This window comes from Aethalodelphis obliquidens, unplaced genomic scaffold (assembly GCF_003676395.1).
Source record: "Aethalodelphis obliquidens isolate GAN/ISIS:26980383/991018 unplaced genomic scaffold, ASM367639v1 scaffold44, whole genome shotgun sequence".
NCBI classification, from domain to species: domain Eukaryota; kingdom Metazoa; phylum Chordata; class Mammalia; order Artiodactyla; family Delphinidae; genus Aethalodelphis; species Aethalodelphis obliquidens.
This window is the reverse complement of record NW_020837988.1, coordinates 14,423,246-14,447,841: the sequence shown is the minus strand read 5'-3', so window position 1 is coordinate 14,447,841 and position 24,596 is coordinate 14,423,246. Positions and strand designations below refer to the sequence as shown.

The following is a 24,596-nucleotide window of genomic DNA, read 5'->3' as shown; positions in this document are numbered from 1 at the left end:
ATGCCCACAGTCCCCATCTCCTGGAGACAGGGGTGAAGGTACAAAGGAGGAGGTGGGAATGGTCTTTCTGGCTCTAGACACCAGGACTTCTGGGAAGGGGAGCTGAACAGGAGTGGAGGGTGGGGGAAGGCAACTCTGGGGTGCTAATCCCAGCTTCCTGTCTGGATTTTCTTCGACGGCTGCTCAGGGCCTATCTTAGGATGGTCACAGCTGCCGAAATAGATCTCTCCCTTCACCTGTTCTTAAGCAAAGAAGACCTCGATAACTTCCTGTTGAAAGAACGCAAGCGTTGGTAATTTTTCCGGGACGAAGGGCACTGATGTTAAACTCCCCAGACTTTGCCACCTCTTTGGAGCAGTGGCTCCCCTTGACCAGGAACCGGGGAGCGAACAGGGGCCAGCCTTTTCCGTGAACCTGGTTGGTGTTTCCTTCCTTGGTGGCCTCCAGAAACCACTCTTGGCCCGCAGGACAGCCCTCTGATTCAGAGCGGCAGGGAGCAAATCCTTTGCCCTCCTCACTCACCTGCCCCTTGCCCCCAAGCCTGCTCCAACAGAATTCTCTACTCCTAACTCATCACCCTAGTCAGTTGGGCACTGGGCCCCCAAAACCAAGTGTCCGAGTTGGGGCGGGCCTCCCCAGCCGCTCACGCATTCACTCAACAAACTCGGCCCCCCAGGCTCCGTGCCGGGATGCCCAAGGGTGCGAGGTACAGCGAGGGATGAGCCGCGATGCCCAGGCAGCCACGGCGCGGGGGTTTGGATGTGGACATCTGGGAGAGAGTTGGGCCTCCGGGGGTGGGGGGTGAGGGTCCTCGGGACCCGTCGTCCCTAGAGGTGGAGAGAGAAGAGCAGGAGGCGGCGACAAAGGGCGAACGCCCCAGGCACCGGAACGCTGGCGGGACCTGCGCATGCGTAGGAGGAGACTTTGGCGTCGCCCAGCGTCGTCAAGGTAACCCTGATCCGCAGCAGCTGGCCATGGCCTCGGGGACTGGAGGGAGCTGGGGTCATCCCCCAGCACAGACTGCAGCCTCGACGGTGAAGGCTGAGTCGGGGACCAGAGCCTGCCTTTACCTGGAAGGCCTTGGGGGCGGGGTGGAGGGGTGGGCTGACTTGGGGAGCTGTCCCTGGAGGGTCTGAACCCTGGAGGAGTGGGGGTGGGTGAGGAGAGCGACCCCAGCCAGAGAGGAAGAGACTTGACAGGGAGGCCATGGGGCCGCGGAGGGGAGAAGCTCCTGCGAGATTAGGGAAGCGACTCAAAGGCGTGGGGAGCGAGGAGGGGGTCCCCATCCCTTCCCCACCTAGTCTGACTGAGTCTCCCCCTCCCCCCAGCCCTGGGTGACCATTCCGCAGCCCCTCCTGTGGGCCATCCCACCTCCGTCCCCACGGCCGGGCCGCGTGAAGGAAGGTGAGACTCCGGGATCTCCCCACTTTGTACCCCACTCTGCCCGGCACATTCTCTGGGCGTCCTTGCTGCACCCCCTCCTTCCCCCGCCCTCCCCCCGAAGCTGGAGTTGGGGAAAAGGCCCTGGGGTCGGGGCAAGAGCAGGGGGGGTTCTGGCGCGGGCCTGCTTAACTCCCGTCCCCTAGACCTGCTGGAACTGATGATGCTGCAGAACGCGCAGATGCACCAGCTGCTTCTGAGTGGCCAGGTGGCAGCGGTGCTCAACCCGGGGCTTGCCTGGTCCCGCCCGCAGGTGCGTGGGCGGGAGGTGGGGGAGTGGGGGTGGGCTACCAGGGCTGCCCACCTGCAGGGCCAGAGGTGGGCATCCATTTAGGGTTCCCCCCACCTTGAGAAAAAGGAGCAGGCAGCAGGGGAGCCAGGAGCCAGCCCTCATCTACCTGGCGAGGTCTGTTCGGCATCTGTTATGTGCCAGGCCCCCGTGTCAGCCTCCATGGAGTGGAGGTAGCGGGTCCCCAAATCCAGACCACTCAGGTCTTGCTTTCAAGGTTTCCCTGCAGTGAATCCCCCACTGGACTGCAGCCCCAGGAGGGCAGGCACCATCGTACCCTGGGCCTGCAGCATGCCTGATACTTATTAGGGGTTCAATTGCTGTTTGTTGAACAAGTGAATGAATAAATGAATGACTATGAATACAGGGCAACTTTGGCTGTGACTGCCACAAAGTGTGAGGGCCAGCTGGTTGGGGCATGAGGAGCTTCTCCTTGGAGGAGCAAGTGGCCTTAGAACCAGCCCTTGAAAGCCAGGCAGGATTCTGATGTTTGGAGGAGGTGAGGGGTGTGTCCACCATCGAGGTGGGCAGGGGCAGAATCAGGAGACAGAATGGAGGAAACCCTGTGTATATGTGGGGGGGGGGGGGGGGGGGGGGGAGGGGATGGGTGCATGGGAGGGGAGGAGCTCTAAGGCTGAGCCTTATTCAGCCAGCAGTGGGCAGCCTGAGAGGTCTGGAGGGGTGACAGCCGGGTGGTGAGAGGATGCCTGTCAGCTTGGAGGGAGCGGACAGAGATTCATGGAGGGGCCGGTCAGAGGAGTCGAGGCAGAGGGAGACCCTGAGGAGCTGCTGCCACCCCTTCACCCTTGGGGCCCTTGGGAGGAGCGCCCTACCTCAACAAGTGGGGCACAAGTGGGTCCAGGGACTGGGGCTTGACACAGGCTGGGACCTGGGACCCTTTGCTGCAGTGCTGCAGTGCTTGCACCTGGACAAACGTCTCTTCGAGCCGCAGAATACAAAGGAAATGAGACTAAAAAGAATGGCACGCATGCGCAGGTGGGGCAATTATGAACAATAAGATACAAAAAGGCCACCAATCAGCTGCCACTTCTGAGGTGCAAAAGTAGGGTACTGAGCATGATTCCTGCACACAGCACCACCAAGAGGGTGGGCGGACCACCTAAGCCTCCCCTCCAGCCCAACCCGCCAATCAGTCCCTCCCCTCTCCCCATTTAAGGAACCAGCCCACTCTCCTTGGGGAGCGACCGGGAGCACCTCTCTCTTGTTCTCACTCCCTCGTGCAGCGTGAGTCCCAGTGAATTCCCAGCCTGAATTCCTTGGCTGGCTTCTTATCAATTTCTATTGATTAAAGAGTCCAAGAACCCTGTCCATAACCCCGTATCCTGAGGCCAGGGGCAGCTTGCTGGACTCCTGGCCCCAGCTCTGGAGTCATACCTGGGATTCCTCCAGTCCCTGCTTGGCCTTATTAGCTGGGTGACCTTAGAAAAGTTACTTAACCTCCAAGCCTCAGTTTTTCCCATCCGCAAAATAAGGAATAAATGTCTCCAAAGAGCCTTGCTTGTGTGTAGTAAATGCCCAATAAACAGTAGCTGTTTTGTGCTGGGTATCTGGAGAAATAATTTAGAGGAATGGAGGAGTGGCGGCTGGGAGAGCATGATCCTGTATCATCTCCCCTCCCCTCTTGTACAATCCCCAGGTCTACCTGGAGGGTCAACAGGAGGCGGCGTATGAAGAGGAGGAGGAGACCGAAGCCCAGGAGGAGGGGCCTTTGGTGTTCCACCACCACTACCTGCCCTGCCTGATGCCTGCTCTGGGCCCCCTGCTCTCCTGGCCGGCCCCTCTCCTTTCCCCTCCCCTACCTCAGCCCTGCTTGCAGCACTTGGCCAGGGGTCAGCACTACCCTTCTACCTCTGGGAAAAGGGGGATGTAAGTGAGGCCAGGGTCTGGGTGCTGCCCGGGCCCTGCTCTGGGGCTGGGCTGGAAGAGCTGGCCAGGGGTCAGGCTGGAGTGGGGAAACTTGTGGGTGAAATTCCAGAGGCTAGCCTGGGGCCTCTGACGGGGCTCTTTCTTTTCTCTCCCCGTCCCAGGAGAGCCGTGCCCCCGCCTCCACCCCCCAGCGCCACAGGGACTGTGGGTGTGGATGTACCCCCAGCTTCAGGTAGGGGCCAGGTGGGTGGGCAGTGGGGCCCAGGCCTGGCGGTGGATCAGAAGGCCAGGAAGGCCATGCGCCCTGTGGGGCTGAGGGCCCCTACTGTCATGGCCGCAGACAACCGGCCTATCCCGTTCCAGTTTCCTCCTTGGGCTCCACTGAGGCAGGAGGGAGTCACGATGAGGGTGCTGTCTCCCCCCAGACTACTATGATGCCGAGAGCCTACCGTGAGGACAGACGTCAGCCCCAGGACTCATGCCAGCTGCATCGCAGAGCTGGAAATAGCCCTGGAGCCCCTGTGTGCCCCGCTAGTGCTTTTCTAACCCTGAACCTATGTCTGGCAGCCCTTCTTACCCCCTCAGCCCCAACTAGGCCCTCTCCCTGAGGTCAGTCAGTCATTCTCTCTCTACCCCACGGAGACCTTGAACCAGCCTGATCTCTGCTTCAGGCTGAGAGCCCCTTAGAGCAGTGTCCAGGCCCTGGCGGTCACATAACAGCCCAACCCTGTCCTAGTGATTGCTGCCTGGGCTGGCAGAGGCCTGGGAACCAGAGCCCTCCCTCGACCTCCACTCCCTCACCCCCCACCCCGGGGATGGCCAGCGCTGCGGCGTCTCGGGTTGGCCCAATAACCGAGCAGGAGGTAAGAGGCGAGGACAGCGTTTGTTGTCCGTGGCTCTCTGCAGGCCCAGAGTGATGGGGGAGGCCTGGCTGAGGAGATCCTGAAGCTGAGCCCTTGGGGCCCCCATGCTTACCCCTGGAAGCTGGCTCTGTTGACAGAAAGGAAAGGTCAGAGCCATGCCCTGCTCTGACACAGAGGGCCTGCGGTCCCAGAGGGCCACGTGGGAACAGAGTGTCTCTCTGCCCCTCTGGGCCATGGTGCATCTCCCCACCCACCCTCAGTAGGAATGAGTCGCTCAGTGTCCAATGAGGGTGGGCGTCTGGTGCCTGGGCTGGTCAGCATGGGGGTGCCCCAGGGCCTGGGCTCCCCGGGGCTCTGGAAGTCCCCTGTGAAGGAGAGGGTGGAGGGAGGCTGAGGGGACATTTGGAGACCGAAGTCCGGCTGGGCCTGGTGGCTCCCTTCCTGACCATTCCCAGGAGGAGACACTGAGGCACAGGGTTAAGTCCAGGTGTTTGTATTCAGACTAGGAAAGGGAGGGTCCCTGACGTCCTCTGCTGCTTGTCGTGGTCCTTCAGCCAGGGCTGAACCACAGCCCTAAGGAGCCATGCTGAGTCCCAGTGGCCGCCGTGCTGGTGGCCATGCCGCTCACGTAGGCTATGCCCGGTAGGCCCACCTCAGCCTCCTCCAAGCAGCTTGCACCCCGTAGGTACCTGTCCGCCTCTGGTGCCACTGCTGCCCAAAGACAAAGCACAGCAGGACAGATGTCACAAACAAGAAGAGCAGCACTGACACGACCGTGATGATGGCCACCACCTGGTTGTCTTGTGCGGGCTCTGGGGAGGGAGAGGGCAGTGGTCTTAGAAGTCCTCTGGCCCCAGGTACCAGGGCCAGAGGGGGAGTAGAGGTCCATCCATCACCCCCCCACCCCTCGTCCTTCTGCAGTCACCCTGTGTTGCAGAGGTGAGTGGCAACTGGTATATCAACTAGAGGAAAGGGGGGCCGGGGTCCAGGCCACCAGCTGGGCCTCTGTGAGACCGTGAGGGCGGATGTCCCCCTGCCGCCAGCTCCTGGCACCAGCACGTGGTTGCTGGATACCACAGCCTGGACAGTGGCGTGGTCCAGGCCGAGCCCTTCCTTGGGCAGAGCTGAGGGAGCTTCTACCAAACTCTCAGAAGACAGAGAACATCTAGGTCATCTAGAGTCACAGAACAGCAGGGCTCCAGGGGATCTTAAGGGTCAGTCAGGCTACACTTGTCATTGCAGAGAGGGGGCAAGGCCAGAGAGAGGAGCTTGACTTGGTTAAGGTCACCCAGCTTGTTAATGGCCAAGCAGCTAGCTGGGGTCCAAGCTGGCAACTTGGAGAGAGCTCCAGGGAACTCCTGGGATCAAGTTCCTGGGTGCCTCCCCCTGAGCTGGCAGAGAGTGGGGCAGAGGTGTTTTCCTCCCACGAGGGGCTGAAAGTGAACGCCCTCTCCTTCCCTCCTCCTCCGGGGGCTCCCCCTCACCATAGACGTCGAGCGCCTGGGGATCTGAGACGCTGTGAATGAGGTCCCCGCCGCGAGAGCGCAGGTCCATCTCGGCCCGGCAGGAGAAGTTGTGGCGGTCATCTTCCCGGTGAGCCGTGGTGTTGTGGGTGACCATGGCCTCTTGGGGGGAAAGTGTTGTCCCCACAAAGGTCTGGCTGTATACGATCTCACTGCCATGGAGCAGGGTGACAGTGAGACCTTCGAGGGGTGCCACAGAGGGCACCCTGCACTGGATGGTGAACGATCTCCCTACAGCCACTAAAGTGGGCCATAACTTCAGCAGCACTTGCTTTGGAGGGTCTGAAGGAAAGAAGGAAGCAAGGTCTGGTCAGGATGGGGGTGCAGTTCCAGCAGGCTCCACCCAGCCAGGACCATCCCCGTCACCACAGTGTTCTCAGGAAGTGGGCTGGGGCCTGGCTGCTCTAAAGTGTAAAAAGAGGAAGGAGGAAGCAGTTCAGGGTGAAGCATGTACTGGGTGGTTGTTTTATGGACATGAATTCTGGAATGGACAAGAATGGAGGTAGCCTGGTGTCTACAAAGAAAAGGTCCAGAATCTGTACAGTCAACTAGAAAGATATAAAAGTTTTGGACCTGTCTCCTTCCTCTCCAAAAATTAAATACAAATTTCAAAAATTAAATGGTTGGACAATTATGCTGAGAGAGACTTAGAAGGGAGTACTCATTGGAACTGGATCATGAGCTGTGAGATTCTTCACTTCAGAGGCGGAGGCCGGAGTCAGACCTGCCTTGGCTCTTCAGGATCGGGCTCTGAGCTACCTCTAGCCCTTAGCTATTAAACTCGGTGGTACCCTGGGTTCCTTTTTGAACTAGAATGCCTTGCCCCCATTACCCCAGGATAATATGTTAGGTATAGGACATCTTTCTATTCATCTGATCCACCGATGACAGTTTCGAGCGATACCCTCGGTGCCAAGCTGTTGAGAGAATCCCAGTCTCTCCAGGGTCTCCATGGCCTCTGGGCAGGTGTGTGTGTGATGGTCACACATTTGCCAAGGGCCCTCAGGGGGAGATAAAACCACGCCTCAGCCTTCTCTCCGGGAGGCCAGTGGGCTACTGCAGAGTGTACCAGCCCTCCTGATGGGGCCCCCACTGCTTGTCATGGGGCGCAGGGTGTTCTGGTGATGGGGTGCTACCAAGCTAGGAGGAGACTGTAGCACGGCATGGGAAACAGCTTTTAGATTTGTCTAAACCTTGCTTGAATTGTCCTCCTCTGAGCAAACCTCAAAACCAGGGTTGCCAACAGGCTCAAGGAGACCAGGGGAGGGTGTGAGAAGATTCTGAGCCCATGGACTGGGTCCAGGAGCCCAGGGAAGTGGGGGCCATAACCAGAGCACCCAGCAGCAGTAACAGAGCAGCTCTGCGCGCGTTCGGTAGACACAGGCTCTGGCCTAGGGGAGCAGGGCCCCGCGGTGCCGCACTCACGGAACACACTGATGTTCAGGCTCTTGGACTCCTGCTTCCCGGAGCAAGTGAAATGGCAAATGACATCTGTGTCCTGGGAGATGTTGAAGACCTCATACAGCTTCCACTGATCCTGTTCCGCCAGGAGAGTCTTGTGTAGGGTGGTCTCCAGACCACCGGTGTTGGGCTGGGTACAGGTGGTACTACAGTTAATCACCTGAGACTCCCCGGACTCCACCATCAGCTGCTCTGGCCACATGCGTACCTCGAATGCCTCCTCGCCAGACCCTAGAAGACCAGAAACACTAGGCAGGAGAAGTCCCTGCTGCCCTGCCCAGTGGAGCTGCCCGCAGCGGGCAGTCTGATGAGGGGTAGAGGTCCCCTCTGCTCCTCTCCCCTTGTTCAGACCTTATCGCCTTGGGTCTAGACCATAGAGACTGTGACCCCCCTGCAGCTGTCTCCCTGCCTCTAGTTGCTGTTCCTCCAGCTCGTCGCCTCCAGATTAGTCTTTCTCATGCACGTCTTCTATCTCCATGGAGAGGGATCTTATTCGACCTACGAGGCCCAGCCCAAATGTCCCCTCCTTCACGAAGGCCTCTCTGAAATGGAGGTGGACTGTGTCCTCTGAGCCCCCATGGCCATGGGTTCGACTCTTCCCTCCCTCCTTTCCTCTCTTCTTTGCAAATCCTTTTTGAACACCGGCTGTGTGCCAGGCACTGTTCTAGGCTCTGGGGATCCAGCAGGGACCAAAGCAGACCAAACCCTGCCCTTGCGGCGGTCGCATTGCAGCGAAGGAGACAGACAATAATAAACAAGTGAACTAGCCAGCTTGTCAGTTGGTGGTAAATGCCTAGGAAAGGAAATAGGGAGTGGGGTGGGGTTGCCGTGTTAAATCGTGTAGTCAGCACAGGCCTCACGGAAACACCGACATTTGAGCAAAGAATGAAGGAGGTCGGGGTGGTGGTGGTGGGGAGCCCAGCAGGCAGGTATCTGTGGGGGGAGGGAACCGCCAGCGCAGAGACCCTGGGTGGGGAGGAGACCAGATGGCTGGAGCTCAGCGAGGAGGAAGGAGGGGGAGGCGAGGTCAGGAAGGTAATGGGACCACCTTGCAAATGACTCATATTCACGCTGGCTCTCCCTTGGACATTCTGGAGCTTCTAGAAGGCAAGGCCCAGATTTCGCATATTTCCCTTTGTGCTCAGCACAATACCCTGTGTGTGGCACAGAGCCAAGAAATGCTTCAGGCACGAAGCATTTCAGGCCTTCGGTGCTCGCCTCCCACTCGGTGAAGACCAGAAGGTCCTTGATCCCAGCCAGCTGGGCCCGTCCTGTGTCCTGTGCTCCTGCCACACCCATAGACCCCCCACTTAGCCCTCAGCTAGTGGCATATAATGAAGGGGCAAAAGAGGGGCTTTGCAGGGAGAGAGAGCTGGATTTGAAACCTGAGTTTGCCAGGTACCAGCTGTGTGGCCTTGGGCAAAGTGCTTTCTCTCTCTGAGCCCCAGTTTCTCCATCTGTCAAATGGGCTAGTAATCCCTTTCCTGCAGGGTTGTCGTGAAAGCACCTGGCAGGTTGTCCAAAACAGAGTGCTCAGCCCACGGAGGCATTTTCCTTCACGGTCCCCTGGACCTCCTGGAAGGGGCTTCGTTTTCGCTTTCATGGTCGCCACAAGGTGATGCCCTCTGCTGCCCTCTGCTGACCCCTGGGCCACCACTGAAGACTAGCTGGGGCGTGCCCTCACCTGCCCTTGAACCCCAGCCTCCCTTCACCTCTCCATTTAGTCTCCACAGCCTGCCACATCCACACACCATGAAGTTATGGGGTCTGGTTCCCAAAAGGCCAGGACCCCTACCCGCTGCCCAGGGTCATGGGGAAGCCAGGCTGGCACAGCATCCTGTACCCATGGCGGACGGCCTCTGTGTTCAAAGCCTCAGCGACTTCAGGACCGGGACCCCCTTCCCTGCCTGAAGGCGAGGGGGTCCTGGCTGGCACGCGCCCCGTCAGGAACCCCAGGCTCACCTGTGCAGCAGAGCAGGGCGAGGAAGGCCGAGAGCAGTCCCCAGCCACCAAAAGGGGACATCTCGAGTGGCGTCCACGGGCTCCCAGGGAACAGCCGAGAACCGCCTGGAGAGAGATGGAGGGCGCAGGTCAGGGAGTGGTGGCCTGGAGCCGCAGCCGGAACCCCCAGTCTTCTGTGAGCTGATGACCACATTTCCTCTCGTTATCTGAGTGGTCTTGGGGAGGCCACGTGGAAGGCCGGCTCCCAAGGTCCCAGGTCTCTAAGAAGCCAAGCAGAGGAAGCTGGGAAGCAGCTGATAAGCCAGGCAGATGGGGGGAGCGCCGGGGGCACACGTGTGTGTGAGTGATGTGTGTGCACACGGGATTCCCGTGCGCTGTGTGTACACACAGGACAGCGCTGCCTACAAGCCTCAGATCTGGGGAGCCCCAAATCCCACAGGACACACTGTGGGAGTCCCCTCTGCGTAGGGATTTTCCAAGTTGGAAATAGGGTTTAGGAGGCAATAGCTGGATGTTTACCTCCTTCCTCTGCCCCCTACCCTCCCCTGCTCTTAGATTTCTGGTGATACACACTGTCCCTGGGCACTTTCTTCTCTTTTTTTTTCTCAGCTAAACATTATTTCAGATTACTAAGAGAAGGAGGAAGGAAAAGGAAACTAGCATTTAATTGACACCTATTCTTTTCTAGGGACTAAGTTAAGGTTTTACTACATTATCTCATTTAATTATCACACCAAATCTACACATTTTGATTGTGCATCTGAGGAACCTGGGGCTCAGGTGAATTAGGTGACAGAACTGAGGTGAGAATTTAGGAATGATGAGTAGTTGGTTGGATGATCAGTGGTTGTCAGGGATTAAAGGGAGGGAGGGATGAACAGGCAGAGCACAGAGGATTTTTAGGACAGGGAAACTACTCTGTATGATACTACAGTGGTGCATGTGTGTCATTATACATTTGTCCAAACCCATAGAATGTACACCACCAAGAGTGAACCCTAATGTAAACTATGGACTGTGGGCGATGATGATGTGTCCATGCAGGTTCATCAGTCATAACAAATGTCCCACTCTGGTGGGGGGGTGGGGGGGTGTTGGTAATGGGGGAGGCTGTGCGTGCGTGGGGACAGGAGGTTTGTGGGAAATCTCTACCTTCCCCTAAGTTTTGAGGTGAACCTAAAACTGCTCTTAGGAAAAAAAAGTCTACAAAAAAAAAAAAAAAAAAGCAGCTCAAACACACTACCTTGAAGGCAACCTTCTGGGTTAGAGTTCTTACCGACTATGGATTGCTGTTGAAAATGCAGGCTCTTAAACTCAGTTCTCAGCAGGGTTTAGTGGAAGTCATGTACTCAGTCATGCCTAAATTCTCATCTCAGATTCGATTTTTAAAATATTTAAACAGAAAACCCAGTTCCACATTGTTTACAAGACACATGTAATGATTAAGAGTATGGAATGGTTGAAAGTCAAAGGATGGAAAAAGATATACCAGGCAAAAGCTAACCAAAAGAAAGCCAGAAAAGGTCTATTCGTATCAGACAAAGAGGACTTTTAAGACAAAAATATTGATATTTATTAGGGATAGAGTGAGTACCTAGATCAAAGGGTCAGTTCATCAGGAAATTATAATAGTTCTAAACTTGTAAGCACTTAGTTTGAAGGAACTACAAAGAGATAAAACCATCATCACAGCATTTAATACAATGTCTCTCAATTATGAATAATGAAGCGGACAAAAAAATCAGTAAGTGAATGGAAGAGCTGAAACATACAATGTAAAAGCTTGATCTGCACCTATAGAGAATACAAATTCATCAAAAAGATAAGTTTTAAGACCCCTATATATTTGGTAATTTAAAAACATACTCATCCATGGGTCAAAGAAAAAATCATAAATGACACATTTTAAAATTCTTAGATTTGAGTGATAATGAAAATATCATAGATTATAATTAGTTGGATGCATCAAAGTGGTACTTAAAGGGAAATTTATAATCTTGAATGCTTGTATTAGAAAAGTATATGAAATAAGTATCCAATTTAAGTAAGAAGTCAAGAAGTTATAAAAAGAACAACAAAGTAAACCCAAAAGTAAACTCAGAAGAGAATAATAAAGAACAGAAATCAATAAAATAGAAAACAAAGATATGGTAGACAGGATCAATAAAACCAAAAGTTAGTTCCTTGAAAAAACCAGTAGAACAGGCAAATCTCTGCTGGAATTTACTTATAAACAAAGAAAAGCACAAATAAACATTATTAGGAATAAAAATAACTACAAGATTAAAAAGAAGACTATACAAATGAACAATCTAACCTTACACCTAAAGGAACTAGAAAAAGAAGAACAAAACCCAAAGTTAGTAGAAGGTAAGAAATAATAAAGATCAGAGTAGAAATAAATGAAATAGAGACTAAAAGCAAACAAACAAACAAAAAACAATAGGAAAGATCAGTGAAACTAAGAGCTGGTTCTTCAAAAAGATAAACAAAATTGATAAACCTTTAGCCAAACTCATCAGAACCAAAAGAGAAGTTACAAAAACACCTCAGACATAAAAAGGGTCATAAAAGATTACTGTGAACAATTATGAACCAATACAATGGACAACCTAGAAGAAATGGATAAATTCCTAGAAACGTTCAATCTCCCAAGACTGAATCAGGAAGAAATAGAAAATACGAACAGACTTATTACCAGTAATGTAACTGAACCAGTAATAATAATTTTTAAAATCCCAATAAACAAAACCATAAAATTCCTAGAAGAAAACATAGGCGGCATGCTCTTTGGCATCGGTCTTAGCAATAATTTTTGGATATGTCTCCTCAGGCAAGGGAAGCAAAAATAAACAAATACGTCAAATTAAAAAGCTTTTGCACAATGAAGGAAACTATCAACAAAACAAAAAGGCAGCCTGCTAAATGGGAGAAGATATTTGCAGATGTTATATCCAATTAGGGGTTAATAGCCAAAATATACAAAGAATCATACAACTCAACATAAAAAAAAAAAACCCTATTAAAAAGTGGGCAGAGGGGACTTTCCTGGTGGTCCAGTTGTTGAGACTCCACACTCCCAATGCAGGGGGCCCAGGTTCAATCCCTGAACAGGGAACTAGATCCCACATGCCACAACTAAAGATCCTGCATACCGCAACTATGACCTGGCGCAACCAAATTAATTAATTAATTTTTTAAAAAAACGGGGAGAGAACCTGAAGAGACATTTTTCCAAAGAAGATATACAGATGGCCAACAGACATGAAAAGATGCTCAACATCACTAATCATCAGGGAAATGCAAATCAAAAACACAATGAGATATCACCTCACACCTGTCAGAATGGCTGTCATCAAAAAGAAAACAAATAAAAAGCGTTGGCAAGGATGTGGAGAAAAGGGAACTCTTGTGTACTGTTGGTGGTGTTCACTGACAGATGCATGGATAAAGATGTGGTTGGTCTATCTATACAATGGAGTATTATTCAGCCATAAAAAATGAAATCTTGCCATTAGCGACAACATGGATGGATCTAGAGGGTATTATGCTAAATGAAGTGAGTCAGACAGAGAAAGACAAATACTGTATGATCTCACTTATATGTGGAATCTGAAAAAAAACCAAATGGGAATTCCCTGGCAGTCCAGCGGTTAGGGTTCTGAGCTTTCACTGCCGAGGGTGTGGGTTCAGTCCCTGGTCGGGGAACTAAGATCCTGCAAGCTGCGTGGCATGGCAAATAAAAAACAAAAATTACATCAACATAATAAAGGCCATATATGACAAACCCACAGCAAGCATCACACTCAATGGTGAAAAACTGAAAGCATTTCCACTAGGATCAGGAGCAAGACAAGGACGTCCACTCTTGCAACTCTTATTCAACATAGTTTTGGAAGTCCTAGCCACAGCAATCAGAGAAGAAAAGAAATAAAAGGAATACAAATTGGAAAAGCAGAAGTAAAACTGTCACTCTTTGCTGATGACATGATATTATACATAGAAAATCCTAAAGATGCCACCAGAAAACTACTAGAACTAATCAATGAGTTTGGTAAGGTTGCAGGATACAAAATTAATGAACAGAAATCTCTGGCATTCCTATACACCAACAACGAAATATCAGAAAGAGAAATTAAGGAAACACTCCCATTTACCATTGCAACAAAAAGAATAAAATACCTAGGAATAAACTTGCCTAAGGAGGCGAAACACTTATACTCAGAAAACTATAAAACACTGATGAAAGAAATCAAAGATGACATAAACAGATGAAGAAATATACCACGTTCTTGGACTGGAAGAATCAATATTGTGAAAATGACTATACTACACAAAGCAATCTACAGATTCAATGCAATCCCTTTCAAACTACCAATGGCATTCTTCACAGAATTAGAACAAAAAATCTTAAAATTTGTATGGAAACACAAAAGACCCTGAATAGCCAAAACAATCTTGAGAAAGAAAAACGGAGTTGGAGGAATCAGACTCCCTGGCTCCAAACTATACCACAAAGCTACAGTAATCAAGACAGTATGGTACTGGCACAAAAACAGAAATATAGATCAATGGTACAGGATAGAATGCCCAGAGATAAACCCACACACCTATGGGCACCTAATTTATGACAAAGGAGGCAAGAACATACAATGGAGAAAAGACAGCCTCTTCAATAAGTGGTGCTGGGAAAACTGGACAGCTACATGTAAAAGAATGAAATTAGAACACTACTTAACACTCTACACAAAAATAAACTCCAAATGGATTAAAGACTTAAATGTAAGACCAGACACTGTAAAACTTTTAAAGGAAAACATAGGAAAGACACTCTTTGATATAAACCACAAGATCTTTTTTGACCCACCTCCTAGAGGAACAGAAATAAAAACAAAAATAAACAAATGGGACTTAATTAAACTTAAAAAGTTTTGCTTTTAAGCAAAAAGCAAAGGAAACCGTAAACAAGACAAAAAGACAACCCTCAGAATGGGAGAAAATATTTGCAAATGAAACAACAGACAAAGGATTAATCTCCAAAATATACAAACAGCTCATAGAGCTCAATATAAAAAGCACAAACAATCCAGTTAAAAAATGGGCAGAAGACCTAAATAGACATTTCACTAAGGAAGACATACAGATGGCCAAAAGGCACAGGAAAAGATGCTCTACATCACTAATTATTAGAGCAATGCAAATCAAAACTACAATGAGGTATCAGCTCACGCCGGTCAGAATGGCCATTATCAAAAAAGCTAGAAACAATAAATACTGGAAAGGGTGGGGTGAAAAGGGAACCCTCCTACACTGTTGGTGGGAATGTAAATTGATACAACCACTATGCAAAACAGTATGGAGGTTCCTTAAAAAACTTAAAATAGAACTATCATATGACCCAGCAATCCCACTGCTGGGTATATAACCTGAGAAAACCATAATTCAGAGAGAGACATGCACCACAGTGTTTATTGCAGCATTATTTACAATAGCCAGAACATGGAACCAACCTAGATGTCCATCAACAGATGAATGGATGAAGAAGACGTGGCACATATATACAATGGAATATTACTCAGCCATAAAAAGGAACGAAATTGAGTTATTTGTAGTGAGGTGGATGGACCTAGAGTCTGTCATACAGAGTGAAGTAAGTCAGAAGGAGAAAAACAAATACCGTATGGTAATGCATATATATGGAATCTAAAAAAATGGTACTGATGAACCTAGTTGTAGGGCAGGAATAAAGAGGTAGAAATAGAGAATGGACTTGATGACATGGGGTGGGAGGGCGAAGCTGGGGTGAAGTGAGAGTAGCATCGACATATATACGCTACTGAATATAAAATAGTTGGCTGGTGGGAAGCAGCAGCATAGCACAAGGAGATCAGCTCGGTGCTCTGCGACCACCTGGAGGGGTGGGGTAGGGAGGATGGGAGGGAGGCTCAAGAGGGAGGGGATATGGGGACATGTGTATGCATATGGCTGATTCACTTCGTTGTGCAACAGAAACTAACACGGTATTGTGAAGCAATTATACTCCAATAAAGATCTGTTAAAAAATTAAAAAATAAAATAAAAAATAAAACAAATAAAACCAAACAAAAAACAGGCTCACAGATACAGAGGACAAATGGGTGGTTACCAGAGAGAAAGGGGTGGAGAGGGGTACAAAATAGGTGAATGGGATTAAGAGGTACAAAACTCCAGTTACAAAATGAGCCACAGGGATATAACACACACTATAAGGAATATGGCCAATAATATTGTAATAACTCCATATGGGGACAGATGATTAACAGACTTATCGTTATTATTTCATAATGTATGCAAATGCCAAACCACTACGTAGAACACCTGAAGCTTACATAATATTGTACATTATACTTCAATTTAAAAAATTAAAATAATGTTATAATTCAAAAAAGAAGAAGCCTGTACAAATTCATAGAAACAGGGCTTCCCTGGTGGCGCAGTGGTTGAGAGTCCGCCTGCCGATGCAGGGGACACGGGTTCGTGCCCTGGTCCGGGAAGATCCCACATGCCGTGGAGCGGCTGGGCCCGTGAGCCATGGCCGCTGAGCCTGCGCGTCCAGAGCCTGTGCTCCGCCATGGGAGAGGTCCCCGTACCACAAAAAAAAAAAAAAAAAAAAAAAAAAAAAATTCATAGAAACAAAGTAGAACTGTGGTTGCCAGGGCCTGGGGGCAGGGGGAAATGGTGAGTTGTTTGTTTAATGGGTATAGAGTTTCAGTTTTGCAAGATAAAAAGTTTTCGAGATTTGTTGCAAAACAGTGTAAATGTAACACAACCATCTTTAAAACAGTACATTTAAAACCAGTTAAATGGTGAATTTTATGTTATGTGTATTTTACCATAATTGAAAATTTTATTAATACAACATTATAAATCAACTATACTTCAATAAAGTTAAAATTAAAAAGACTATAAATCATTTATGTCAAGAAATATGAAACAAAGTAGACCAAATCTTAGAAAAAACAGAACTTACCTAACTTGATTTAAGAAGAAATAAGAAGCCTGAATGGTTCTACAGCTATTAAAGAAATTAAATCCATGCCACAGCTAGAGGAAGCCCGCACACCACAAAGTAGAGCCCGCGAGCCTCAACGAAAGATCCCACGTGCCGCAACACATGCCGCAACTAAGCCCCAATGCAGCCAAATAAATAAATAAATAAATATTTTTTTAAAAAAAGATGAAATCTTGCCATTTGTGACAACATGGATGGACCTTGGGGGCATTACGCTAAGTGAAATAAGTCAGATGGAAAAAGACAAATACCATATGATTTAATTCATATGTAGAATATTAAAAACAAACTAAAAACAAAATTAAATCCATAATTTGAAATCTTCCCACAAAGGAAATACCAAGTCTAGATAGTGTTCCAGAAGTTTAAGTAGAGATAATTCTAATTTTATAAAAACTCTTTCTGAGAATGCAAATCGCAGGAACACACTCTTAACTCTTTCTATGAGGCCAGTGTAACCTTAATACCAAAATGAGACAAGAATAGGATGAAAAAGGAAAATTAGAAGCCAGTCTCACTCATGAATATAAATGCAACAGTAAGAAAAATACAAACAAACCAAATCTAGCAGTATATTAAAAATACTAGACATCATGTCCAAGTTGGGCTTATCTCAGCTATGCAAAGGTAGTCTAACAACAGAAGAGAAATCTACATATGTCATTTATTATTGTTGGTAACAGTAAACTTCGGTGCTCTATGTCACATTACTTCTGCCCTCCTCTGATGTCCACTGTATTTACAGCACATAATTTCCTGCAAGCTTAGACTCACCTTATGCTCCAGTGTCTCACCTCAAGCTTATATCATGTTGCTTTTTGCGTTTTGCCTCAGGGTCTTCTTCAACGGCTTTAGGAGTCACTTATCTGCCTGCTAGTGTTTCCCAGAAGCATAGGAGAGTTAAGTTCTCTAAGATGAAACCCTTTCATCCCTAAGATGAAACAGGAGCTGGTGGATACAGGCTCCAGTCTCCTTTTGGGGAAGGCAATTCTGGGCAGCATCCTGTAGAGTTATCAGAGGTCCCCACAGATTTGAACTTCCTTTGCCTACAGCTGCAACAGCAATTATGCATCCTTAATTGGCTTTTTCTCCTTCCCTGTGCATTGTTAATTGGCTTTATCTCCTTCGCTCCCTGCTTCCTGGCATCACCTCTCAAATAATCTACGGGAACTGAAGTCCTTGTTCCAGGCTCTACTTTTGAAGGAGCCCAAACTAAAAACTTACATTAATAGATTTAAGAAGAAAAAAAACTATGATCATCTTAGTAGATCTAGAAAAAAAAAATGATGATATTCAACATCTTTCATGATAAAAGCTCTTAGCAAACTAGAAGGAAACTTCCTGGATGGCCTGGGCCCATGTGGCCCATGGCAGGGAGGCAGCCCCATACCTCTAAGTTGGTTGTGTGGTTGACAGAGCAGGGGAGGGAAGAGAAAGGACAAAAACAGGAAACAACCGCGAAAACCATAGGCCGACAATGGACTGAGAGAGACGCAGACGTGAGCTCCAGCAGGGACCGTCTGGCCGCAGGGAGCTCTGTGCGTCTCCAGCCCCTGGGCTTGAGGGAGGCCGGGGAGGGGTGGGGAGGCCCAGGGAGGGGAAAGGACAAGAACTCAAGTCCTGATTGACAGTCCGTCCCAAGCCCTTTCCACTCTGCCACGAGGGAAACGAGGAGGAGCAAGGAATGTGCACTTACCTGTCATCTGCTAAAGGGCGTGGCTGCGATGGGGAAGGAGGGTGGCCAGGGGTCCAGCTTCCAGATGCCGCTTGTGGCAGGGCTGCCACCCGTTCAGCAAGTATAATGAGGCTTTGGCCCAAACTCCCCTCTCAGGAGTCACGTGCTTCCTGTCCCAGCTGTGACTGCAGACTAACCTCACTTTCAGTCCGTTACCTCTTGTTTTAAACTCTGTTAAAATATACACCCTGTAAAATTGACCATTTTAACCATCTTTAGTGTCCAGCTCTGTGGCATTAAGTCCACCCACACTGCTGTGCAGCTATCACCACCACCACCCCTCTCCAGAACCGCCGTCCCTCACCTTCATCCCGAACTGAAACCCCTCTCTTTTCAGCACTGACTCCCCCTCCCTCCAGCCCCTGGCAGCCACTGTTCTACTTTCTGTTTCTCAGCTGGACTGCTCTAGGGACCTCACACGAGTGGAATCACACTGTATTTGTCTTTTTGTGACTGGCTTATTTCACTGGGCATGATGTCCTCAAGGCTCATCCATGTCATAGCATGTGTTAGAATTTCCTTCCTGGGGGCTTCCCTGGTGGCGCAGTGGTTAAGAATCTGCCTGCCAGTGCAGGGGACACGGGTTCGAGCCCTGGTCCGGGAAGATCCCACATGCCGCGGAGCAGCTAAGCCCATGCGCCACAACTACTGAGCTTGCGCTCTAGAGCCCGCGAGCCACAACTACTGACGCCTGTGTGCCTAGAGCCCATGCTCCGCAACAAGAGAAGCCACTGCAATGAGAAGCCCGCACACCGCAACGAACAGTAGCCCCTGCTCATCGCAACTAGAGAAAGCCCGCGTGCAGCAACAAAGACCCAACGCAGCCAAAAATAAATAAATTTATGAAAAAAAATTTCCTTCCTTTTTAAGGCTGAATAACACCACCTGTACGAATACACTCCATTTTGTTTATCCATTTATCAGTCAACAGACACGTGGGATGCTTCCTCCTTTTGGCTCTTGTGAAAAATTCTGCCGTGATCATGGGTGTACAAACATGCCTTTGAGTCCCTGCTTTGAGGCGACTCAAACTCTCTGAGGCAAATATCCAGAATTGGAATTGCTGGATCATATGGTAGTTCTATGTTGAATTTTTTTTTTTTTTTTTCTTTTGGCTTGCAGGATCTTAGTTCCCCGACCAGGGATTGAACCTGGGCCACGGCAGTGAAAGTGCCAAGTCCTAACCACTGGACCACCAGGGAAGTCCCTCTCCAGTCTCTCTTCTGATGTGTGGTTTCTGCACTCCTGGGAGCCTTTGATGAATGAGACAGTTCCAGGATGAGTTGCCCTCTGAACCCCTGCAGGAAGCTTGTCAACATCACAGAGCTGGGTCTTCCTTGTATTTGACGTGCCCTGCCACCAAAAACATCTTCTTAACAACTAAGAACTATCGTGTTCTCAGATCTTTTCACATCGGCCACCTCGCCTAGCAATTTAAAAAACCTACCCTGGCAGAGTAGCTTTGTACCAATAGGCAAAAAGTATCAAAGCTGGGAGCAGAGGTGGGTGCTGGGCTCACCCACAAGCAGAGGTTTTGCTCCCACAGCTCCACCCCTCATAACTACCACTGAAACTCCCGGCTCAGCAAAAACACAAATTAGATCACATCAGGGACCAACAGGACAGTCAAGGCCACGAAAGCTGAAGGTCTGCTGGCTTTGAAGCGACCCCTCTTGGTACGTTTGTGCCTTGATTTCTTCATAGAAGTTCTTTTGAAATATTCCTGTCATACTGCTGGTCAAACAAAGCCAACGTAGAACGCTGGGTGGGGACGTCACGGCAAGGCTTTGAGGGGCCCTTGTGACTTTACGGTTTGGATAGCATCTGTCGTAGACACAAATTAGGGTGCGTGTCTCATTCATCTTTTCCCCAGGAGTTATGTCTGGACTTATCTTTTTTTAAGGGGAAGCCCTCCTTTCTCTATTTTTGACAGGTTTTCTGGGGCACTTCTGTCTTCCCACTTCATCCCACCTTCCTGGTCAAATGATTTCCAAGGTTGGCATAATGGTACCCAACCTTCAGGTCTTCCCTTGATTTTGTTTTGTTTTTTTGTGGTACGCGGGCCTCTCACTGCCGTGGCCTCTCCCGTTGCGGAGCACAGGCTCCGGATGCGCAGGCTCAGCGGCCATGGCTCACGGGCCCAGCCTCTCCGCGGCATGTGAGATCTTCCCGGACTGGGGCATGAACCCGCATCCCCTGCATCGGCAGGCGGACTCTCAACCACTGCGCCACCAGGGAAGCCCCGACAACAGCATTTTAATTCTTAGTTGTTGAAAGCCAAACTGCAGAGCAATGAGGAAAATATGAATACAAATGTGTACGTAGTTCACCGCAGATTGCCGTGCCTGACGCACTGCTCCTTCACAATTCAGACTTTGGTTTTTTTTAATAAAGAAATGAATACATTTTATTAGAACTTGTTATAAATATTTTTTATTCTCAGAGCTGAAATGCTAAGCCATCATTTAAATTTTATCTCCATTTTTTAATTAGTTATCTATTCTATACATATTAGTGTATATATATATGTCAATCCCAATCTCAGACTTTGTTTTGTCAGAGAGAGCATCTCGCTGCACTTGGGCACTCCTCGGTCCAGGGGAGTAAAGAGAGAACCGCCCGGAAAGGGATTGTGGGTGCTTGAGGCCACGTGGCAGGAGCCCCGACAGAGCCCCCCAGCAGCTCACTTGGCATCAGGTCCCATAACCACTAATCAGAGCTGGGTCTGTAATAACCTGGAGCGGGGGGTGGGGGGGAGGCCTGTGAGACCTCCCTGCTGGCTAAGCACATCCTGCCTTTGGAGATGGGGGCACAAAGAGCGAAAGGGCCCAGGAAGTGGGCTTAAGCCTGGACTCCCTGTGGATCTCACTGATCAGTCCCCTGTCCGAGGGCTCTAGACCCAGTAGTCACCATCACTATTTCTGACTCTCCTAAAATACAGGGCACCCAGTTAAATTAAAAATGTCAGATAAATAATTTTTAGTATGTCTCAAATACTGTGCATTGCAAGAGTTACATACTGCGTGTGTATAGACGTACATATGTATACGTATGTATGTGTATATGTTGGTTTTTTAAGCTCTCCGGGTGATTCCAATGTGCACAGTGCTGAGAACCAGCAGTTAGGGTGGAAGAGCAGACAGCTGGGTGAGAACTCACAGGAACCTGGGGGCCGGCACGGAGGTGTGGACCGCTTTGGTGTTGGGGATGACAGGGGTTAGAGGGCAGAGGGCACAGAGGGCACACGAGGGGCAGTAGATACCTGCAAACCCCCGACACTCAGTGTGCGGGAGGGAAACACTGTGGTGGTGGGGGGTCCATCTTCAGAAGGGAGGATGTTGTCTTTCCTGTTACAAACAGTGTTATACTCCCCCTGGACGCCGAAGCCTGATTGAAGCCGGGCTGTGAAGCCCCCGAAGCTCTTTCCACTAGGGCAGGGTTCCCATTCTGGACAGCAGAGCAGAACCACCTATGCAGCTTTTCTCAGTGCAGCTTCTGGGTCCACCCCAGAACCGTCCAACTGTAACCCCGTGTGCCCGCTTTAAAAGCTATACAGGAGGGAGGGAGACGCAAGAGGGAAGAGATATGGGAACATATGTATATGTATAACTGATATATATACTGATATACATATACATATGTATATTCACTTTGTTACAAAGCAGAAACTAATACACCATTGTAAAGCAATTATACCCCAATAAAGATATTAAAATAAATAAATAAATAAGAGGGGAAAAAAAAAGCTATACAGGGACTTCCCTGGTGGTCCAGTGGTTAAGACGCGGCGCTTCCAATGCAGGGGGTGTGGGTTCGATCCCTGGTCGGGAAACTGAGATCCCACATGCTGTGTGGTATAGCAAAAAAAAAAAAGGCTACAGACAGTTCTGTTGCATCATTTGGGCCAGTACCCCCTCCTCAACTCCCCTCTCCTCCTCTACCCATTTTGTGGCTTCTGAGCAAATCACTTTTCACGTCTGTTTATATCCTTCCCTTCTCTGCTAAGTTTCTGGTGCCTTCCCCTTTGAACCACCAAGAACAGGTACAATAAATGTTAATTAGACTTAAGCCAGTGGCTCGGTTTTATGAGAGACATGTTTCACAGCAAATGTTCTCAATCTTTAGCTTATATCAGCATCACTGGAGGGCCCCAGCCCCAGAGCTTTTCTCCGGGGTGAGGCTTGAGAATTTGCAGTCCTGACAAGTTCCCAGGTGATGCTGCTGGTTCTGGTCCTGGGACCACACTGTTTTTGTAAGAATGGAAAGGTGTTCTCAATTTAAATAAAGTCAAGGTAATCACAACTACAAGTAGAAACTAGAGATTTGGAGGAGAAATGCTGGCCAGGGCCATGGAAGGCCAGTGCTTCCTAGAGCAGGCAGTAGGCTCACTGGCCTGTAGACTGAATGACGGAGATTGCGGGGTCAGTCTAGCAGAGTGGAGTTACAAGGAACCGTGCATGAATCTCTGCTCAGCCCATGCTGGCTGTGTGACCTTGGGCAAGTTGCTTAACTTCTCTGAGCTTCAGTTTGCTCACCTGTAAAATGGGGTCGTGCTTCTCATGTATGCATACTACGCATGGTAATTGAGTAGGCATTCAGCAGCAAGAGATTCAAGTCCAGGCCTTTGGGATCTCACAACCAAGCCCTAAGGCCCTCTCGCCCACCTCACAGCCCCCTTCAAAGGCTTTTATAATGATTCACAAAACATTGGGTCAGAGCCTGGCACAGTGAGCATTCAACCAAGGTTGTGGTGGTTGTTACAGCTGGTGCCTGGACACGTACTTTTCTCTGTCCTTATAGGCTATGCTCAAGGACAGCCTAGTACGTGGCTTGACTACTGCACGGGTCTACAGAGTGTCAGATCCCAAGATCACCCCCATACAGGGAGGGGCCCGACATATGATGTTATGTTATACAGGTTACGTTCAGTCCTCGAGTGAGAAAAGTTTGTGAATATGTGTTGCTTAGAAACCTACTGGCTCATGAAGGACTTGAGCTGTTTATAAAGCCAGGCCCTCTGGTCCTCTTTTTGGAGCCCAGCCCCCTCTCATGGGGAGCCACCCTGCAGAGTGGGAAGGAGGAGCCAGTAGCCGTGGCAGGTGACCTGCTGAACCAAGATGCTGGGGTGCCAGGAGGAACAGTGACTGCGCATGACGCCATCTAGTGCCCACAGTGAGCAAGTGTCCTGCCACCCCGTCTAAAATGTCTGACCATTAGGTCAGCTGTAGGTGATATTCCTCTACAATCACAGGGAGGTCTGAAATGAGCTGGGATCCTGAGAGAATATTTTTAAAGGGGGTGATCTATGTAGATGCAGCAAGTTTACCCGTAAACATCAAACAGCCAAAGAGCTGAGGGAGGGCAAGCCTGAGAGGGTCTCTCATAGAAGGGAGAGAACCTTCTCTCTGGAAAGCATGGATGTCAGGGTAGCCAGCTGCCCTTTTCTTCCTTTAACCGTAACTACAAGAGGGAGAATAAACTGAGATGCTTTACTAGGAACTCAGATGGGAAACTGGACGCTTTCCTTAGGAAATATGCCAAAGACAGCTCCTTGGCTTGTTAGAGAGAGCAAAGGCAAAAATCCAAGAGACATACTCTTGTTTTTTTACTGTGAGGCTGTTTTCTTTTGGGGACTGAGTATTAGCTTAAGAAATATTTGAGTATAGTCAAAGATCACTTTTAAAAAATCAATTAGAGGGCTTCCCTGGTGGCGCAGTGGTTGAGGGTCCGCCTGCCGATGCAGGGGACACGGGTTCGTGCCCCGGTCCGGGAGGATCCCACATGCTGTGGAGCGGCTGCGCCCGTGAGCCATGGCCGCTGAGCCTGCGCGTCCGGAGCCTGTGCTCCGCAACGGGAGAGGCCACAACAGTGAGAGGCCCGCATATCGCAAAAAAAAAAACAAAAAGAAAGAAAAATCAATTAGAGCACAGGGAACTATATTCAATATTTTGTAATAACCTATTAGGGAAAACAATCTGATAAAGAATATATATATGTATATATACATAAATATGTATATATACAAATATATACATATATATATATAAAACTGAATCACTGTGATGTACACCTGAAACAAAAAAGATATTGTAATTCAACTATACTTCAATTAAAAATTTTTTAGTTAAAAAAATCAATTAGATATTACCAGGTGTTTATGGTTTTTAACCATTAGAGTATGTGTCCAGGGTCAGGGGTGACAGCCATGGGGTCTGGGCCCAGTGGCAGCAATGGGACCTTGTTGGGCTAGTTCAGGGGCTTGAACCTGGCCTCCCTTTCCCCCAGCTCTGGGTAAGCTCTGCAGCTGTAATGAGGCCACCCAGCCACAGTCAGGTGCTGTCACAACAGAGAACCACCTCAGTTCCTCTTGTAAATAAAAGGGCTT

The 24,596-nt window shown here is 49.3% G+C and overlaps 2 protein-coding genes and 1 non-coding gene across 5 annotated transcripts; 1 reads left to right on the top strand and 2 right to left on the bottom strand.

Annotated features, from left to right (window-relative positions):
* Positions 1-1,600: 1,600 nt before the first annotated feature.
* Positions 1,601-4,180, top strand: PRR29 (proline rich 29). The gene is given in 3 exon segments (XM_027081199.1): positions 1,601-1,693; positions 3,387-3,540; positions 3,543-4,180. Coding segments are annotated over 3 exon segments (756 nt in total). The 3' UTR covers positions 4,052-4,180.
* Positions 4,181-4,480: 300 nt separating this feature from the next.
* On the bottom strand, positions 4,481-18,415 carry ICAM2 (intercellular adhesion molecule 2). 3 transcript variants are annotated; one of them, XM_027081197.1, is made up of 5 exons: positions 18,173-18,415; positions 9,426-9,530; positions 7,428-7,694; positions 5,964-6,284; positions 4,481-5,190 (listed from the first exon to the last, which is right to left on the bottom strand). In XM_027081197.1, exons 1-5 carry the CDS (start codon positions 18,177-18,179, stop codon positions 5,030-5,032), a joined length of 861 nt encoding a protein of 286 aa, XP_026936998.1. In that variant the 5' UTR covers positions 18,180-18,415; the 3' UTR covers positions 4,481-5,029. The 3 variants fall into 3 exon arrangements, with proteins under 3 accessions (XP_026936998.1, XP_026936997.1, XP_026936999.1); XM_027081196.1 differs by having other exon boundaries at positions 4,481-5,291; positions 18,173-18,411; XM_027081198.1 differs by lacking the exon at positions 18,173-18,415 and adding an exon at positions 17,251-17,475 and having other exon boundaries at positions 4,481-5,291.
* A 926-nt stretch (positions 18,416-19,341) lies between these two features.
* On the bottom strand, positions 19,342-19,413 carry TRNAE-UUC (transfer RNA glutamic acid (anticodon UUC)). Its single transcript has one exon. It is a non-coding gene; the product is annotated as a tRNA-Glu (tRNA).
* Between the last annotated feature and the right edge of the window lie 5,183 nt (positions 19,414-24,596).

Excerpts from the sequence above, each read along its gene's own strand:
- ICAM2 (XM_027081196.1), bottom strand. Across the intron at positions 7,695-9,425 it reads CGCCCTGCTCTGCTGCACAG|GGTCTGGCGAGGAGGCATTC; the intron begins GTGAGCCTGGGG and ends CTGGTCTTCTAG. Across the intron at positions 5,292-5,963 it reads CCAGGCGCTCGACGTCTATG|AGCCCGCACAAGACAACCAG; the intron begins GTGAGGGGGAGC and ends CTCCCTCCCCAG.